Source organism: Passer montanus, unplaced genomic scaffold (genome assembly GCF_014805655.1).
Source record: "Passer montanus isolate IOZ18808 unplaced genomic scaffold, ASM1480565v1 scaffold55, whole genome shotgun sequence".
NCBI classification, from domain to species: domain Eukaryota; kingdom Metazoa; phylum Chordata; class Aves; order Passeriformes; family Passeridae; genus Passer; species Passer montanus.
Window position 1 is genome coordinate 1945850 of NW_024370485.1, and position 18550 is coordinate 1964399.

Sequence of the window (18550 nt, forward strand, 5' to 3'; positions counted from 1 at the left end):
CAACCCCGACAGCCAATCGAATAAGGGATCCCCACAGGCCTGGGTGGGACTAAGTGCTGCAAAGGAGCCCGCCCTGGTGGGCGGGCATTCTCTCGGATTAGCCAATGAGAAGAGGGGATTTTTTTACTGATAGCTGTGTCAGCCAATGGAGCAGGGTGGGAGTGCTCCTGGTGTCCCTGCTGTCCGCGGGTCCCCCAGTTCGCTCCCGGGGTTCGCAGAGCACCCCGCCGCCCCTACCGCCTCGGGCTCCCTGCAGAAAACCCTGCTCGCCATGCGAGCCCACAGTGTTCAGACCGCGGGCAGGGGCCGCCAGCGCCAAGGAGGAAACCCCTCTGGCTGAGGGGCTCTGCGGACGGGCAGGTGACCCCTGCAGAGCGGCGGGGAAAGCTGCCTGTCCTGTTCCTCCGCCCAGCCCCACGCTCGCCTGCGGCACCGAGCGCAGCCGGGGGGGATTTGCGTTTGTTTATTCGGCGGGCGCTCGGACCGCTTTCGCTTCCGTCCTGGCGTCACAGGGGGCGGGGCCGACGTCGGCGCGTGCGGAGGGGGGCGCGCGCGTGTGTGCGTGCGTGCGCGCGCGAGAGCGGCGCGACGGCACGGCACGGCCCCGCGACCCTCCCCAGGGCAAGGGCGGGCGCCTCGGCCCAGCAGCGAGCCCCGGAGGGCTGGGTGGGGGTTAGACGGGGGCCTCTCCTCAGCGCGGTGGGCTGCGGGGGTCGCTGGGCCTCGGTCGGGTGTGGGAAGCGGCTCCCGCCCGGGTTGCGGTTGCTGTTGTTGTGGTGGTGGTTGTGAGGGCGGGCGGGGTGGAAAGGTGCGAGGCAGGCCGTGGGGCTGCTCCCGCCTGCCCTGCCCTCGCTGCCACGGGCTTGGGGCTCCTGTGGTTGCTAACGGAGACTTCCCTTTGTCGGAGCGCAGGGTGACCCGTGAGGAATCGCCTTCCCCGCAGCCTGGACGCGGGTTTCTCGTGGCCTAGCAAGAAGCGGTTTCCTTTCCCGAGCTGTTGGCATCTTTCTGCCAGGATTCAGTCGTTCCCAAAGGAATGGAGGAATGCAGCTGATACGTGCTTAACCACCCTGTGCTCTATAGGCAGTACCAGGCACTCGCTTCATCTTCTTCCTTTTGGCACTTTGGGGGTGGGCCTCTCCTTGTTACCTGGTCTGGGTACTGTTTTTAGTGGCACTATAGACCAAAGGAGATGGAAGAAAAGGAGCGATGTGATAAATTCCAGCTGGTACCTTGACATTAAGGAGAATCCTATATTTTGACTTTTTTTTTTTTTTCTGTGGAGGGGAGGAAAATACTGCATTTTATGGGGTATGGGAGGAGGGAGGTTGCAGATCTTCCTGTGGTTTTTAAAACCAGCTGTCAGAGGCAATTACTGAATAGACTGAAGCACGAGAGGAGGATTCGCAAGCTGGAAGCAGCGCTAGCCCACAGAAGGAAGGGGCAGTGGGCTGCTGTTGTGACTGTGGAGGCAGCAAGTTCAGCCTCCTTCATTTTCCACCATCTACTCCCCATCCACCCGTCGAGAAGATGAGTTGTGTGCCATGGAAAGGTGACAAGACCAAGTCGGAATCTCCAGAGCCGTCCCAGCTACCGCCACAGCACATTTACCACGAGAAGCAGCGCAGGGAGCTGTGCGCCCTCCATGCCCTCAACAATGTCTTCCAGGACAGCAACGCCTTCACCAGGGAAACCCTGCAGGAGATTTTCCAGAGGTAGGATGCTCTCTGTGCTGGCATTAGCTTCCCCTCATCCTCTACTGATTGGAGGAGTTTTTGGGTGTTATCTGGGGGGAAGTAGAAAAAAAAAGGAGGGATTCAGACTGTGCCACTGCTTTGAACTGAATGTATCTTGGTTTTTAAACCCCAGGCTTTTTTTTATTCCCTCCACGCAGAAATTCTTTCTCATTTTACTTGTTTCTTAACCTGTTCTGACTGCCAGCTTTGGGTCCAAGGGTTTTATTGTAGATGCTGTCGTGGTTGGAGTGCTGTCTTCCTCTCTGCTCACCTTAATGCCTCTTCTACGTGTCTTCCATATTTTTGCCCCTGACTTGTGTAGATCAGTTATCTAGATGTTAGTAATGTATTTGGGGATTGCCTTGGGAGAATAAAGGTAGCAGGAATGACTTACTGACTTATTACTGCAACACTTGTAAGTTTTTTAGAAGTTAAGAGTTTTGCCAAAAGAGTGATTCCTTATTCAGAAGGTTCAGTGAAGTTCTTCAAATATTATGGGCTTTTTTTTTTTTTCCATGCAGCAAGACTCTCTGTACTCTTTCAAACTGGATTTAATTTCAGTAGCTGGATGCCTGTTTCCTGTGGCATTGCTAAATGTTTCCCAGGAGCTTCAGATGATTAATAAAGTGGGTTTGAGTTTTACAGGGATGAATATAAATTATTAACGTGGCCTATGCAATAGCTCATATTTTGCTCAGTGTTTGTTTTGTGGTGTTTTGATGCTTTATGGAAATTCTCCTGTGTGGGCCTTTATAATTCTGGTGATCCACCACTGATGAATCTAAGTGATGATAAAGGAAATGATGGTATGGATATCTCCTGTGATACTCAACCTGCAGGTGTTGTAAAGATGCTGTAGGTTATGGCTGAATGCCTGTTACCAGCAGTTGCCAGCATCTCGTGTTTGTGACAAGCAGGAGATCCCACATCATGGCAGCACGTGCTGTGGGATGAGGCTGTTGTGGTACCTGTGCTGGTGAGCAGGGAGCTGTTGCTGCTCTCCTGACAACTGGCAAATTTATGAGTGCTTGACTCATCAAACTCTTGCCTGTCTTTGGCAAAAGAATGTGTTGAAGGACAATAACAAATATCAGATTGAAATGCTGTTTATTATAAAGCATTGTAGGTAAAACTCCTGCTGGTGGAGTGGAGATGGCCCATGGCAGGCTCAAGGCACTCTTTGTCCAGTGTAAACACGCTGTGGTTTTGTTCCAGAGCAGCAATTGTCAGAATCTTAATCACAGCTGGATTGCTCTTGGCCTGAAGCAAACAAAGGCAGTTCATGTGGTAGAAGGAGTGTGATGATCTAATTAGTTGGCTTTCATTGTGTTTGGTGAGACAGAATTAGTGTGCAGCATGAGGCCTCTCAGAAAAAGACTGGATATTAATCGTGTTGGAGCTCTTTCCCTAGAAGGGAGAGTTTGTCTTTTATTCCAGCCTGGAGTTGTTCCATCCTAATATTCAGATCAAGACACACAGATTGATTCACCCCCATGATAGTATGGAAATACACGTGGATATTGCTCTTGGAAAGGGATGAGCTACAAGTTATACAAAAGAATTGCCACTGCCTTTCTGTTTCTGTTAGGTGACTACTTGTGTGTTGCTCTTTGACTTGCCTTTAAGAAGTGTGAATTTAGTTGCCCTTTTTATGTCACTTGCCTTTTCCTGTGTCTGCTCACATTCTATGTATTGGTAAAGGATGGATGAATATTTTTAATAACCTGCAAAAATGTTGAGGTCTGATTTTTAAACCTGGTGTTGATAAGGTAACAAACTTAACAATAACAAATAAACTTAAGCTCTCTAGCTTTTACCACATTCCTTGGAGAATGATTGAACCACATTGCTTAATCATTAGCTTCCCTTTTGCTGCATCCTATTGTGTAAGGCCAGGGTATCATCTCAAGCATATGCTGAAACTTTGGGCACCCCTGTGATGGTGTAGTCTTTCCCTCTTCTTTCCTCTAAAACAAGAAATATCTTCTCGATGTTCTTCTGGCTTTTGTTGCAGGAAGTATGATTGTATGTTTCAAGTGTTGCATGGAGATACAAACAAAATCTCTTTGCTTCACTGGAGTCTCCATATTGAGACCTCATTAGGAAAGACAAGTGCATGCAGGAATCTTGGAGCCCCTTGTGTTAAGACAACATGTTGATGAAAGTTTCTGATAGAAGGATCAGGATGATTATTTACCTGGATTTCTGTCCAGCCGTGTCAGTCTTCCTCAGCTCAGTGGCTCCATAAAAAATACCAAAACTACAATTTAATTCCTTGCCTGGTCAGAATCCTTCAGCTGATGATTGTGGACCCTGCTTAGGTATGTGTGGGTCAAGATGTTGAGGTGGCTCTTGGGGAAAGTTTGTTCACAGAAGCCAGTTTTTTGTTGCCCATGCTGGTCACCTCATCGCATTGCTGGGGCTCTGGAAGTTACGTGAAAGAACAAAGATGAGTGTGTTCTTTCAGCTCTTGAATAAACTTGTCTGGAAAATGGTGCCATGAGAGGGTGCTCCTGCAGGCCAAAGGGCTCTCTGGATTGTGAGGTTTTCCTTGCTCACTGGCACTTAGGAGAGTTGGTAGGTTGAAGCAATGATCTTGAGGAATTAGGCATAGCCAAGTGATCTTGCTTTATGGAGGTGCTGGGAGAGCTGTGACAAGCTGCAGGCTCTATCTCTGATTAGTAAAATACACCCCCATGGTGGGTATTAGCAGCTTTTCCTCTTGCCATGGTACTGAACTCCTCTCCCTTCTGTAGTGAACATGCTTCCCAGACTGCTCTGCTGCAGACTGCTCCACTGCAGAAAAACTCACAGCTGAAGACAAAGGCTACCTGCCTGTAGCCTCTCCAGCCTTGTTGCTCTGAAACTCCCTACTCAGTCCACTGCTTTCTTGTCAAATGCCTTATGCTGTCATGGTGTCACTGAAAACTGGGAAGTAAACTCTCCACAGCTGGTTGAGTAAGAAAGCTGAGATTACTTCATTCAGCGTGCTGGGTGCATGGGGATCACTCCACCTAACGTGTGCCCCCAGCAGTCTGGTAGTCATACAGCCAGACCAGGATGAAAGCAGTATATATCCACTGCACTTCTATTACAAATGCATTCTATTTCCTGAATACATGCATATATGTTAGTTGTTTCCATGGATTTATTTGGATGTCAGTAGTGGTGAGGGTCATTTGGGAACATCCCATTCCCCAAATTTTCCATTTATTGTTCTGGATCCTCTAATGAATCTTTTCACCTTGAAACTATCTCAAGTATGATGTCAGGTCATGATGCACTTCTGTTATCATTCTTGGCCCTGGCACTCTATCTTTGTTCTCAAAACTAAGACATCTGCTAGTACATCCCAATAGCTGATATAGGTAAATAAGGAAGCACTAGCTGATACAAAACTGGTAGTCACAGATGTATGGAGTTAACACAAAGCCACATTAATCTCTGGCATTTGTACAAGGTACTATGTGGTACAAAACTAAGCATTAATCACAGATACGGGGATCAAACACTATTGTACTAAAGTTAAAAAGAATTTTCCACATCTTCTGCCACTGCTGCACAGATGCCTTTTTAAAGAAATATAATTTGTTGGGTAAGAAGGGCAGAAATGCAGCAGGGCTGAGGGATTTCTGGTGATGAAATATGCCTGCAAAATGTGCAGTGTGGTAAAGGCTGAGTGAAAAACTTGCAGGATCATTAGGAGTTTTGGGGATGAGTTGACAGGAGGAGGAAGCAGGTAAAATACAGATGTTTGAATGATATGAAATCTGAACTTTGCACCAGCAGAATTAATGGAGTCCTTATCAATGGAAAGGTAACTCACCACAACAGAACTCATCTGAGGCTTGACTTTTTTTGGATTGGCATTACGTGACTTTGTTGTTCTCTGCTCCCAGTTTCCCCTGTGCTTGCTTTTCCTGCTGTCATCTTCATAAAAGTACATCCTGCTGTTTTCCCTCCTTACAAAATTTCTTAGGCAGAGGGGGGAAACATAAAGCCATAAAAGTGGCTAACAGGCTTTTCTGCCACACATCTCCATGTTGTGTCACATCCATTTTCTGAGCTTGTGCAAAGGCTGTTATGTATTTTTGGCACGTAACCTCATAGCAGCCCACGGCTTCCTCACAAGAGGAGGTGGAGGGGCAGGCATTGATCTCTCCTCTCTGGTGACCAGTAACAGGACCTGAAGGAATGACATGAGGCACTGTCAGAGGAGGTTTAGTTTGGATGTTAGGAAAAGGTTCTTCACCCAGAGGGTGGTTGGGCACCGGAACGAGCTCCCCAGGGAAGTGGTCACAGCACCAGCCTGACAGGGTTCAAGAGGAGTTTGGACAATGCTGTCAAGCACACGGTGTGATCCTTGGGGGTGTCCTGTCTGGGACCAGGAGTGGACTCCATGTGGATCCCTTCCAACTCAGGATATTCTGCGATTGTATGAATGTGATGGACTGTGGTTCTGCATTTTTAGATGCTGTAGTAATGCAAGTGATGTCTAAGCAAACTTACAGGTCAAAGCTGAAGAGATTTGTTTGCATCAGGATTATCTGTTTAGTTACCTACAGCAACAGATATTTTTTGTCATCTAGCAACCGCAACAGCTTTGGAAAGTTCCCAGCCCCAAGTATCTTCACAGCTTTGTGTCTGAATACTTCTTTCATTTGCCAGTGGAGGAGGAGGAAGAGCAACCTTTCCTGCAGCCAACCTCCCGTGCCTCTTTTTTCTCATCCAGTCTTCAAGACTGGTGTTGACTGTTGGACTCTTGAAATTGTAATAGTCGCTGTCCTAAATAGCAAAGTGGCATTTACTCTGGCTGTAAATTGAGGAAGAATCATAATTGAGGCATCCTTCAGAAGTACCAGTTCAAGGGGTCAGGGAAGAAGAGCTTTGTGATTTCTTTTGCATCAAAGGCAGGATTTTTGTATGCTTTGTACATCAAAGTTATTCTCAATGCATTACTTAGTTCCCTCAGCCCATTTGATGAGGGATAAGGGGTGATGGAATAGTTTGTATTTAAACACAAAACCCCTGGAAATGGACTTCAAGTTACATAGCAGGTTGTGGAATACAGGTTCAGCAAACATCTGCTAGAGCAGTCTCCTCTTCTGTTTGCAGGCTGTCTCCCAACACCATGGTGACCCCCCACAAGAAGAGCATGCTGGGGAATGGGAACTATGATGTGAACGTGATCATGGCAGCACTTCAGACCAAAGGCTACGAGGCGGTTTGGTGGGATAAGCGCAGGTACTGAGAATTGTGTCATTCTGGAGGTGGCTACTCTTTGTAAAAATGAGAAAGAGATTGAAGTGAAAGCACCAGAACATAATCTGGTTGATGTTCTGCACTCTTTCAGGGATGTTAACGCCATTGCCCTGTCTAACGTGATGGGCTTCATCATGAATCTGCCCTCCAGCCTTTGCTGGGGCCCCTTGAAGCTCCCCCTCAAGCGACAGCACTGGATCTGTGTCCGGGAGGTGGGAGGCACCTACTACAACCTCGACTCCAAGCTCAAGGTGCCCGAGTGGATTGGAGGTGAAAGTGAGCTCAGGTAGGATTTCCTCTAATCTGTCCCTGTTGGAGGTAAGAAGTCTGTCCTTAAACAGTTGGTGATTGAAACATGTATGGCTGACTTTCAGTTGTAAAAATTTGAGAATAATTAGGTTCTTCTGCCTCCACTTGGATATATGCCCAGTTTGTGCAAAGCTAGGGAAATGCTTTTGGCAGTGGTGTCTCTGTCAGCTCAGGAGAGCTGGACTTGGCCTCTTACGTGTCTGGCTCTGTCTGTGGCAAAGGTAGAGGCCATCTCTGGTATTAGTGGGTGACACCTGCAACACCATGTGCTGTGCCCTGCTCCCTCCTCAAACATGGCAGTACCAGCATTCTTTGCCTCTTTAGTAACAATCTGTATGTCTCCAACAAAAGGCTTTCCAGACTAAAAGTGCAGCCTTATCCCTGAGAGCAGTAGAGCTGTTTGTTAGGAATCACTTTTCCTGTGTAAGCATATCCTGCCCTTCTGGCTTGGCTCCCCTTCCCTCTTCAATCTTAACACAAGAAGGTCATTACTTTGTAAAAGTTTCACCTGCTCTTGGTTGCTGTTTAGCTTCCATTCCATCGTGCTCTAAATCCTACTAGCAGCTTTGCTTCCTTGACTAGTCTTGTTCTGAGATAGGGATTGCACATGTGCAGTGTTTGCAGGGCCAGCCATGCCATTGAAGTTTTGGTAAATATCTGGGGTAAAGTAACTCTTTTGAAACTACTGTGCAGAGGTTCTGGTGGATTTTATCCTAAGCCTATCATTCTTCAGCAATAAATTAGGGCTTTCTTTGCTGGGAGTTCTGGAAATTGGACCAAAATATATTGAAGAAAATGTTGATTTTTTTCATATTTATTGGAAGTAATCCAAGTTTGGTATTAGAAAAAGCTTACGTGCAGAAAAGGGCTAAAAACATGTCAAATGATCAAGTGATACACTGCTACTAAGGACATCTGTATGATGGGGTGTTCTGTTTTTATAATAAAAAGATTTTCCCCCCCGCCCCCAGATTTGTTGGAATTATTTAAACTGGGATTCTTGATCTTGGAAATATGAAGAAACTGAATCTGGGTTTAGTTCTGTTTTTCTTACCTTGGAAAGTAAGAAAGTGGCATCTATATAGACTCATCTCTGCAGAGGTTAAGATAATATTTAATTGTTGTTGTAGATGATCAAGTTCTACATTCAGTAGCATTTGTTTCTATTTCTCTTTATGATAGGAAATTTTTGAAACACCAGCTGAGAGGAAAGAACTGTGAACTCCTATTGGTGGTGCCAGAGGAGGTGGAAGCACATCAGACCTGGAGAGCTGACGTGTGACCTGGGCCAACTCTGTCCTCCCACTACAGTTCTTCCCCTTTACCAAATTCCTGATGTCCTAAAACCTGGATGATGGGTGCCCCAACTCTCTTCGTCTGGAATTCCCTTTGTTAGGCTCTTCTCTTCCTTCCTTGGTGCAATAGGGCAATGGCACAGGACACTGGGGGTGGTGGGTGGGAAGAACTGAGGGCAGAGCAGAGGAAACTGGAAGCCAATCACTTTAATTGCAAGGTGGATGAGCTGCAGTGCCCTTTGGCCAGCTGGAAGGCATCACACTCTTGAAAAACTGGGCTGGGGAGAAAGAGTGCCAGAAACCCTGGGCCTCCATTTCCCCACGTGGTTCAAGGCTGTGTGTGGTGGGATGCTGCTCCCTCCAGGGCTTGTCAGGAAGGAGCAGGGACCGAGCATGCTGCCACCTCTTTACAGTTCCCTCCCTCCCAAACACGTTGTTGTGAAGACATTTGCAATTCCTAAGGGTCTCTCAGGACACTCAAAACACTAGGAATGGTACGGTGCTCAGCACGACCCTCTGCTTCTTAGGGCTGGTTTGTGCCAGGAATTAGGAAACAATAATAAAACCAGAGTCATCTTCTAAGAAATTCTTTGGGTAGTAGCTAGAGGATTCTTCCCCAGGGTCTCCAGGGATTTATGTATGTGGTGAGTGGTTGTTTGGCAGTGTGTGTCTGGCTAAGGTGACATGGAAACAGCAAGCACAGGATGACTGAGGAGTATCAAGTTTCTGGACTGGAGAGAGGCCACAGTCTGCTTGGGTTTCTTCGTGCTATGGTGGGGTTTTTTTTACTATTTTTTAACAGTTATTTTGGTTTTCTGCATGGTCACTCAGTAGTTTAGGGGCTCCTTGGAGAGAGGAATAAAGCTGAAGAGGTTTTCAAATAATTAATTCCCCTTTATTTTCCTCTCTCCCGAAGTCCAGCCTACAGTCACAGATGTAATGTAAATGAAAGAGGTCAAGTTATAAAATAACAATGGGCTGAGGAGGGAAGCCTTTATAGCAGTCAGTTTTGCCCTTTTATTGCTACCATCTGCTGGTGTGGGAGCTGCAGAGGGTCCACCAGAACTTCCAGGCCTTGGAGACACCCTGGCTTGGTAGTTGAAGCAACCTCTCCTTTAGCATTGGCCAACAAACATTCCATTAATGGGTGAATTGCTTTTCTCTGCTTTCCATGGGGAAGAGAGACTAGACACAGAGACACTAAGAGGAATCTCCACTGGCTGTTTCCCAGTCTCCCAGGAGAGCTGCAGCTCGGCCATGCCTTCCATGGCAGGAGGAGAAAATGCTGAATCTGGAACTCACTTTGTTGTGTTTAGCACCTCCTGGCTGAGGTGCTGTTTGCTTCCATCTTTACATGTGTTGGTTGAACAGCAACCTCTGGGACCTGATGGAGCTCGAAGGATCCTGTTCCATCATGCAGGGAACTCATTACTGATGTTTGAGCTGGCAAAGGAGGGATGGCAATGACCTTTTCTCAGTTATTTTTCTCTTCAGAGCTCTGCAAACACACGAGCAGGTGCTCGAACCTCAGAGACCACCGCAGTGGCAGCGTCCCAGCAGAGAACACAGGCCACATGACGACAGGACGAGGGTGCTGCTGACCCCTGGGCATCTGGCAAGCACCTCTGCAGTCCTTTGAGCACAGCCTCCCACAGTCAAGGGCAAATGGCTCTTACATTTTAAAAAGTCCTATTTCGTAACACATTCCAATGACCAATACCAGCTGGCAGAGTTTTTAAACACTTTCCAGGCAGGATGTTCAGCCTGCAGGCATTCTGCTCCTGACTTGAAGCCATTTCTTCAAGAGGGGAAAATATTAATCTCAACAGCAACATTTTCTATGCTGATTGAAGTTGCACTTTGGAGAAAAACCCTGTTTGCATGGGAACTGCAAGCCAATGGATCAGTGCACAATATGCAAAGATGTTTTAAAATACTTTGGGGCTGCTTTCCTCTCCTTGTATGTCAGCTGCTTTCCCGGGGGAGAAACAGTGTGATCCAGCTGCTCAGGTAAAGGGAAAGTGTGTGATCACATCCCTGTGGGAGGTGAGGCTGCTGTGCCCGGGGGTGGGGGAGCTGGTCCAGTCCCACTGCTCGGGAGCGGGGAAGCCCCTCTTTGTTTTCTTGCTTGTTTGGTTTTGTTAGAGCCTTGTCTTGGGTTTGTTTACAGAGATGTATTTTGTTTAACCAAATATTAAAAATGGAAAAAAAAAGTTTCCATATAAATGTCCTATCACTTCTGTATGTTCAATTGAATTGTTCTGTAACAAAGTATGTAAAGGATAAATAAATTTTTTTCTTTGGTTATAAAACCACCATGTTTCTGTGCATTAAGAATCTTGAACGGTGCACACTAGTGCTGAGGTAGGATCCCCTCCCAGAGAATTCCCTTAAGCCAAACGTGGCTTCCCCACCCTCTGAAGGTGACAAGGCTGTGTCAGTCCCTTAGGCACTGCATGAAATGGAGAGATCCCTACCCAGAAATCCCCAGCAGCTCTGAAAGAACTGAGCCTCCCTCAAGGACATCTATTAAAACCACACTGCTCAGGTTGGATTTATTTAATATTCCATACAAAAAAATACGCAGCTGATGTCTGTTCTACTTTATGAGGCAGAGAATCTGCGTGGATGTGATCGTCTCAAACCTGGCCTGCTGCTCCCTCGGTTCTCACACACACACAGCTGCAGTCAAAGTGTTTCTGCAGATGCATCTTCCCAAAGAGTATTTTCCGTGGGGTATTGATTGCCACCGGCACCCCTCCTTCCTCTGCTGGGAAAGTCACACTTCCTGCCACCACTGTCCTTCAGCTCCAAATCAGGCAGGAAAGCATTTGTTGTGTCTGCCTGCTGCTTCTCAAAGCCTGACCTGTGCCCCAGGGTGTTCTGAGGGGGCAAGAAGCTGGCAGAGGAGCTCCCCCGGTCCAAGTCTGTAACTGGTTATGGCAAGTGATTGAATAAAAGGAAATACTCATGATTTCTAAAGGAGAGGGGGATGCAGACAGGAGCCATCATCAGGTCCATAGGGGGGCTTCCCTCCCTCGTTATGAACAGGTCAATGTCCCAAAGGAGAACCGAAAATAAAAAGAAAAAATGCCCTGGCCCAACAAATCAACAGTTCAATATATCATAATCGCAAGGTCTTCCCACTTGATATGAATCCAACTCAGCTTCCGCAAATTAGATTTTCCCAGACAGCGGAGGCAGGGCCCCTGGCATTCCCCCTGAGAGCCCTGTGTTGGGTCCGAGGAGGATCTGGAAAGAAAACCATCGATTGAGGGGTTTCAAGGACACAAAATGTCTTGCCCTGCTGTCCCCCTCCCACAGGTATTGGTGGCACTTTGCAGCACCAGTCCCGCGTCTGCACCAGTGCCCGGCCACAGCCCCTGCTTCAGCCCCTCACGCGTCTGCTGCGACAGCCAAGGCAGTGCCCGGCCACAGCCCCTGCTTCAGCCCCTCACAGCGTATTTCGGCTGGTAAAAGCCAGGTTGTGCTTGCCAGGCACTGCCAGCAGCCTGACACTGGGCATCAGCAGGCCTGTCCAGCTGGGGCTGGCGGGGTGAGCGAGGCCACGGCGCAGAGCAGAGTGCAGGCGCTGCCGGCCAGCTCTGCGGGGCTGCGGGACACCGCGGGGCTGCGGGACACCGCGGGGCTGCGGGACACCGCGGCGCCCTCCCGCCTCACCTGTCGCTGCTGCAGCTGCTGCTGCTGCTCCATCTGCAGTTTTTCGGTTTCAAAGACGACAGGAAGAACCAGAATCATGAAGGAGGTGGTCCCAATCCACAGAGCTGCCCTAGAGAATCTGGCAAGGATAAAGAACCCTAAGAATCAGTTCTTATTGGCGCAATCCCGCGTTTCCCTCCCGTGCCTGAACCATAAGCCTGCCTCCAAATTCAACCCCGAGCTCCGGGGTGTCCCCTTATCCCCGCCCTTCCCAAGCCGCCCATAAACAAAACCCGTGATTCCGCCGCTCCCCGCAGGCCCCGCACCGCGCTAGCAGCGGCCAAAGCCACGGCGAAAGCCGGCGGAGCCGCCCGCGCCCCGCTCCGCCCGCCGGGCCCGCTCCGAGGGGCTCCGGCCCGGCCCGCCGCCCCCTCACCTGTACATCTTCTGCGCTATCGTCAGCGACAGGTCGAAGGTAGCCCCGGCCGCCGATCGGACGCTCTCGGGGAACATCTCCGTGAGCCCCCACAGCCGCTCCGCCAGCGTCTCGTCCAGCTGCGGGCGGCACCGACCACGTCAGGCCCCGCCGCACGGCCCTGCGCGCCCCGCGGGGTCACCGCGCCCGCCCGGCCTTCCCCGCCGCCTGCCCCGATACCTCCTCGTCGTCCTCCTCCTCCTCGTCGAGCTCGTCCTCCAGCTCCTCGGCCTTGCCCGCGCCGCCCTTGGGCAGCAGCTCCTCCGGGGACAGGGACGCCGCGGCCGCCATCGCCACCAGACAGGACGGAAGGAGCGGCGGCCAGAGCGCCGCCGGAAGCGCGGCGGCCCTCCCGCCACCCAGCCCGGGCGGGGCAGCGGCCCCTGGCGGCCCGGAGGAGCAGCGGCCGCCCCCCAACCCGGCCCCCTTGGCACAGCGCGACGCGTCACAAACACCCTCAGAAGCGGCTTTTAATGGCAAGGTTTTATATCAAATATGCAAAACTCTCGAGAAGGAGCATCCTGCTCGCCCAAGGCAGAGACGGTGAGGGTTGCACAAGCCGCGGGGGTCTCCGCGCTGGGGCCAGCAGGGAGGGCGGGCAGGAGCCCTCACGGAGGGAGAGCCGCTGCCCCACCGCCCGCTGCCCGCCTGCCCGGAGCAGGGCACGGCTGCCGGCAGCAAGCCGGGCAAGGTAAAGTGCTCGGAGGAAAACCGTGTTAATTACAGCGCTGTGGTGCCAAAGCAGCCATTAGCAGCACCCAGGGCGCCACACAGCGCTGGAGACACCTGGGCGCTCCAAAGTACCTCCACACCGTACCGACATGGCTGGGAGGCACAGCCAGCCCCAGCATCCCGTGGGCCAAGACCCAAACCAGCCTCTTGTTCACTTCTTCCTCCGGCTGTGCTGCTTCAGCTCCTCCAGCTCCTTCTCCATGAGGTGGGACTCGGCGGTGGTCTCAGAGAGCTGGAACGCACAGCAAACAACAGGGGGGAGTTAAAAGCTCGTGAGGCTTTTCCAGCTTCACAGCACAACTGAGATTTGCAGCCACAAGGCAGGTCCTGCGGGAGGCAATTTGTTCCTGTTGAGCAAGGGGGAAGCTGCCATGTCACGTTTCACTGAGATCGCCTGAAAAACCTGGAGAGCAGCTAGGGCTTCTGCTAAGTGTTCCAGCCACAAAAGCCATTTTCCAGTTTTAAAACACGCGAAGATTAAGGAAATAAAATATGTGTTTAGAGTGACATAAAGGCTAAGTCACTTATTAACTGTGAATAGACGTGTGTTCTATTTCCCTGAATGTCTCCAGATTTTAAGCATGAAAGCTGTGATCTTTGGGTATGATTGAATTTCTGGAAATTCTGAATTTTACTGGAAATTCTTTCCTCCAGAGTTTTACACATAGGATAGATGTATCACCATTCCTGACAGCAGATGGAAGCTTTAATCTTCTGTGACCAGAAACAGTGGCTGTAACTCGGTTTCATAGTCAGGGCAGAGGACAGAGTGGCAAGAAAAATGCCATATTCTGTACAGAAACAGGAGACATGGCGCTTGCAGGGGCTTCTCTCTCCTCAGCCACGGTGTTCACAACAAGCTCTGATGTGGGGGGACCTTCCCCTCTTTTCACAGAGGGGATCAGGTTTACTCCCACAGTCACATGGCCATTACAACAGGGTAAAGCATCAAGTGGGTGCACTGAGAACAGCCTTTTTCGGGGACCCAGCACCCTTTGCCTGGGTATCCCCACTGCTGTGGGCAGGCAGGAGGTGGGCAAAGGCTCACCATGTCCAGCAGGATGTCCACTTTCAGCCGAAGTAGGTTGTTCTCTTCCTCTAGCTGCTGGTTTCGTTTGCGCAAGCGCTGCAGTTCCCTGCGATCCCCCACGAAGCCTCCTGATTCTTGGAGGAAAGAAGGAGGTCAAAATACAGACTGTCAGCCAACCGTGGCTGCTTCAGAGCAGAGCAAGCTGAGCTGTACTCTACCTGAAACCCAGTGGCCATTTTCGAACTTCAGGCTCTGGCCAGCGAGGTTCATTGAGGGGGTGCCGTACTCCAGGCCCAGCTCAACCTCACGGGTGGATCTATCCAGCTGCAGGGAGAATACCAAGCTCAGAGCTTCACAGAATTCCAGAGCCACCCCCTGCTCTACCATTTCTCAGTGACTGGCATTCCGGTGGAAGATGCTGGTCCAAATGGCCCTGGAGCCTGGAACCCTACTTTGGTCACGTACTGCTGCAGTTGAGGACTGGTTCCTCTCACTGCCATCCCTGCACTTTCTCCCACCTACACAATCATCTCCCTGCACTTGGAGACCACTGGTGAGAAGTTTTCAGTGACAGTTCTGGACTGCAGGTGGGGTGATGATGATTCTTCCCTGAGCTATTCCATTTCTAGCGCCATGTACAGTCACAGTGATCAGGAATGGTGCTGCACTGCAGGAAGAAAGCAGCACAGTTGGAATAATAGAATATACTGAGTTGGACAGAACTCACATGGATCATTGAGTCCAGCTCCTGGCCCTGCAGAGAACCGTCCCCAAGAGCTGCACCATGTGCCTGAGAATATTGTGCAAACACTTCCAGGCTTGGGAAGTCTGTTCCAGAGCCCAATCACCCTCTGGGTGAAGAACTTTTTCCTGCCCCAGGAGCAGCTGGGAGCCCTTGTAAGGACTGTGGCACTCACAGCAGGAGCCACCCACCCCAGCCACCAAGACAGTGCTCCTGCAGCAAACCGCAGGTGCTGGCACTCACCAGGTGCAGGTTGGACAGCGAGGCCCATTTCCTGGGGGGGGTCTTCTTGGGGCTGAAGGAGTTCCCAAAGAGAGGCATTGCACGCTGCTGGCCAGCCCTAAGGCGGGCTCCTGAAGGAGCAGGAGAGACACAACAGGTCTGAGCCCGTGGGCCGAGAGCAGTGCTGCTCTCCCCAGCAGGCAGAGCCCCGCATTCTCTCCAGGGAGCTTCTCCCCAGGCAGAGCCCCCCAGCTCTCAGGCCAAGGAGCGATCCGGGGGGGTCCAGGCCGCCACCCCGCCACTGCCACCAGGCAGCACCGGCCCTGCACGGCCACGTCCCTCGCACCTCCAGCGCCACGTGGCCGAGCCGGGCGGGGACGGAGGACGACGGTGCGAGGTGTCACCCCCCGGGCCCGGCCCTCCCCGCCCCCGGCCGGTACCCCCGGCGCCGCGCGGCCCGGCACCTCGGGGGGGCACGGCCCGTACCACCCACGGGCACGCCGAGCAGCTGGAAGGGCAGCCCGCTGTGCCCGCACGGGCCACCACCGGGACGCTGCTTTGTTCCGTTCTCCCTCCCGGCATCTCACTGGCGAAAGCAGCGGGCTCGGCAAGAGCGGAGCCGACGAAGAATGCCCCCCAGCCCCCATCCCCCCCGCGCCGCAGTGGTAGGGTCAGCCCCGCGGTGCGGGGGCGGTTGGGCCGGGCTGTTCCATCGAGCTTCGCCTTAATTCCGGGGGGGGCCGCACCTCTCCGTCGGGCCGCGCCCGCTCCCGGCGCTCGTGTCCGCCGCCGGTGGGATCCGCCAGGAGCAGGAGAGACACAACAGGTCTGAGCCCGTGGGCAGAGAGCAGCGCTGTTCTCCCCAGGCATGTTCTCCCCAGGCAGAGCCCCGCATTCTCTCCAGGGAGCTTCTCCCCAGGCAGAGCCCCCCAGCTCTCAGGCCAAGGAGCGATCCGGGGGGGTCCAGGCCGCCACCCCGCCACTGCCACCAGGCAGCACCGGCCCTGCACGGCCACGTCCCTCGCACCTCCAGCGCCACGTGGCCGAGCCGGGCGGGGACGGAGGACGACGGTGCGAGGTGTCACCCCCCGGGCCCGGCCCTCCCCGCCCCCGGCCGGTACCCCCGGCGCCGCGCGGCCCGGCACCTCGGGGGGGCACGGCCCGTACCACCCACGGGCACGCCGAGCAGCAGGAAGGGCAGCCCGCTGTGCCCGCACGGGCCACCACCGGGACGCTGCTTTGTTCCGTTCTCCCTCCCGGCATCTCACTGGCGAAAGCAGCGGGCTCGGCAAGAGCGGAGCCGACGAAGAATGCCCCCCAGCCCCCATCCCCCCCGCGCCGCAGTGGTAGGGTCAGCCCCGCGGTGCGGGGGCGGTTGGGCCGGGCTGTTCCATCGAGCTTCGCCTTAATTCCGGGGGGGGCCGCACCTCTCCGTCGGGCCGCGCCCGCTCCCGGCGCTCGTGTCCGCCGCCGGTGGGATCCGCCGCCGGTGGGATCCGCCGCGTGTCCCGGGAGCGGTTTGCGGCCGCCGCGTTGCCGTGGCGATGGGATCCGCGGCTCCGCTCCGCCTCCCGTGCTGGAGGGAGGCGGGGGCGGAGGGCCGGGCGCGGGCTTGGGGGTCGGCCCTGCTCAGGGCTGCGCCAAACTCGGGTCGTGCTGACGGCGCTGTCCTTAACGCCTTCCCTAAAATGCTCGAATCGCCTGGGAGAGTGGTTAAAAATGTTTGTGGTGGGGATTGTTTGTTTATTTTTTCAGATAAATAACTAGACGCCATGAGGCAGAGAACCCTTCCTTGCTGGGAACGTTGGAGAAGAGGTGGAGGAGGTCTGGCATCCTGGACTGCTCGGGTTCAGGGGATGATGGGTGAGGAGCTGGAGAGAGCAGAGTGGTACAGAATCACAGAGCCAGTTCGGTTGGAAGAGATCTCTGAGATCATCAGGTCCTGTCTTTGGCCAAACACCACCACGTGGACATGACCGTGACACTGATGCCATGTCCAGTCTTTCCTCAAACACCTGCAGGGACGGTGACTCCACAGCAGCAGCTCCTCACACGCCTTCCTTTGAAGCATCCCAGCATCTTGATTTTTCTGTGCACGTTGCAAAGCCCTCCCTTTCAGCTCATGGTGGAATAAATTTAGATTCCTTGTGTTACTTGCTGGCTTGTGTTCCATGTGAGGTGGCAGTGGCAGTTGGTTTGGGTATTTTGAATGAATGGCATGGGTATGTAACACGTATCACCAGCACTTTTTATGTTACAGAGGCAAAATGCCACTCCTAAACTATAAAATAATTCTCCAACATGTTAGAATAGCAATCTGAAGTTACTTGCTTCATTGTTAAAAAAGCTTATGTTGAGGACTTCCTGGGGCTTTCCTGAACAATTTTTGATTAATGATGTACTAAGATGCTGACTTTAGTTAAAAGGGAACAATAAAGACAAGGAGAGAAAAAAAAAGTTAGGGGGCAGGCAGATAAAAGGAGAAGAAAAGAAGAGAATCACCTACATTTTGATTTGGTTTGTAAATGTATTAGTACTCCAGGAAAAAAAAAATCTAACACACTTTCATTCCCAGAGTGCTTAATTGGTACCCTGCCTTAAGTGAACCAGAAAATTGCTCACTTGGAATAAGAATTGGAAAAATAGCACAGTTAAATCCGGTGACTTGAGACTTGAGAAAAATTTCTGGTGCTGCTGTATTTTTTGGTAGTCCAGCTAACCAATATCTGGTTCTTGCAGGACACATGCTATAAAAACAGTTGCTTTCAGACTCAGTACAGCAGAGTCTGTGCACTGGAAAGCAGTGATTTTTTTGCATTAAGAGAAGTGATTATAATGGGGTGGGGGGTGGAAGTCAACACCTTTAAAAGTGAAATAAAAACTTGCTGTTCATAGCAGGGCCTTTGTGAAGTAGTTGTGGCTTCTATCACAATTTAATACCCACACATGTGTGCATATATTGGGTAAGAAAGATGAAAGGAAGGTCCAGACAAATGAGGGCAAGAAAAGCTGAGGGCATGTAGAATTACAATTTTGAAATGAGAACATAAAGGCAGCTCACCTAGGTGCTTATAAGAGCCAAGAACC

At 51.7% G+C, this 18550-nt stretch overlaps 3 protein-coding genes across 10 annotated transcripts; 1 reads left to right on the plus strand and 2 right to left on the minus strand.

Annotated features, from left to right (window-relative positions):
* The first annotated feature begins 131 nt into the window (after positions 1-131).
* JOSD1 (Josephin domain containing 1) lies at positions 132-10914 on the plus strand. 4 transcript variants are annotated; one of them, XM_039725430.1, is made up of 5 exons: positions 132-360; positions 913-1715; positions 6852-6980; positions 7090-7284; positions 8490-10914. In XM_039725430.1, the coding sequence occupies exons 2-5, from the start codon at positions 1531-1533 to the stop codon at positions 8587-8589; spliced, it is 609 nt and encodes a 202-aa protein (XP_039581364.1). In that variant the 5' UTR covers positions 132-360; positions 913-1530; the 3' UTR covers positions 8590-10914. The 4 variants fall into 4 exon arrangements, with proteins under 4 accessions (XP_039581364.1, XP_039581365.1, XP_039581363.1 ...); XM_039725431.1 differs by lacking the exon at positions 132-360 and adding an exon at positions 371-699; XM_039725429.1 differs by lacking the exon at positions 132-360 and adding an exon at positions 582-672.
* A 215-nt stretch (positions 10915-11129) lies between these two features.
* On the minus strand, positions 11130-13078 carry TOMM22 (translocase of outer mitochondrial membrane 22). Its single transcript, XM_039725439.1, has 4 exons — positions 12918-13078; positions 12699-12817; positions 12284-12401; positions 11130-11854 (listed from the first exon to the last, which is right to left on the minus strand). The coding sequence occupies exons 1-4, from the start codon at positions 13026-13028 to the stop codon at positions 11780-11782; spliced, it is 423 nt and encodes a 140-aa protein (XP_039581373.1). The 5' UTR covers positions 13029-13078; the 3' UTR covers positions 11130-11779.
* Positions 13079-13201: 123 nt separating this feature from the next.
* On the minus strand, positions 13202-17649 carry CBY1 (chibby family member 1, beta catenin antagonist). 5 transcript variants are annotated; one of them, XM_039725434.1, is made up of 5 exons: positions 16891-17649; positions 15485-15594; positions 14718-14823; positions 14518-14633; positions 13202-13701 (listed from the first exon to the last, which is right to left on the minus strand). In XM_039725434.1, the coding sequence occupies exons 2-5, from the start codon at positions 15560-15562 to the stop codon at positions 13621-13623; spliced, it is 381 nt and encodes a 126-aa protein (XP_039581368.1). In that variant the 5' UTR covers positions 15563-15594; positions 16891-17649; the 3' UTR covers positions 13202-13620. The 5 variants fall into 5 exon arrangements, with proteins under 5 accessions (XP_039581368.1, XP_039581371.1, XP_039581370.1 ...); XM_039725437.1 differs by lacking the exon at positions 16891-17649 and adding an exon at positions 16631-16779; XM_039725436.1 differs by lacking the exon at positions 16891-17649 and adding an exon at positions 16609-16615.
* Positions 17650-18550: the final 901 nt, after the last annotated feature.

Bases quoted from the DNA above. Each gene is read 5' to 3' on its own strand.
- JOSD1 (XM_039725430.1), top strand. From the start codon at position 1,531: ATGAGTTGTGTGCCATGGAAAGGTGACAAGACCAAGTCGGAATCTCCA. The intron at 6,981-7,089 runs GTACTGAGAATT...GCACTCTTTCAG, and splicing joins GTTTGGTGGGATAAGCGCAG to GGATGTTAACGCCATTGCCC. The intron at 7,285-8,489 runs GTAGGATTTCCT...TCTTTATGATAG, and splicing joins GGAGGTGAAAGTGAGCTCAG to GAAATTTTTGAAACACCAGC.
- TOMM22 (XM_039725439.1), bottom strand. From the start codon at position 13,028: ATGGCGGCCGCGGCGTCCCTGTCCCCGGAGGAGCTGCTGCCCAAGGGC. The intron at 12,818-12,917 runs GTATCGGGGCAG...TGCCGCCCGCAG, and splicing joins AGGAGGAGGACGACGAGGAG to CTGGACGAGACGCTGGCGGA. The intron at 11,855-12,283 runs GTGAGGCGGGAG...TTTTCTTTCCAG, and splicing joins AGCAGCTGCAGCAGCGACAG to ATCCTCCTCGGACCCAACAC.
- CBY1 (XM_039725433.1), bottom strand. From the start codon at position 16,045: ATGCCGGGAGGGAGAACGGAACAAAGCAGCGTCCCGGTGGTGGCCCGT. The intron at 15,595-15,927 runs GTGCCGGGCCGC...CTGCTCCTTCAG, and splicing joins ACGGGCCGTGCCCCCCCGAG to GAGCCCGCCTTAGGGCTGGC. The intron at 13,702-14,517 runs GTGAGCCTTTGC...TGTGCGTTCCAG, and splicing joins TGGACATCCTGCTGGACATG to CTCTCTGAGACCACCGCCGA.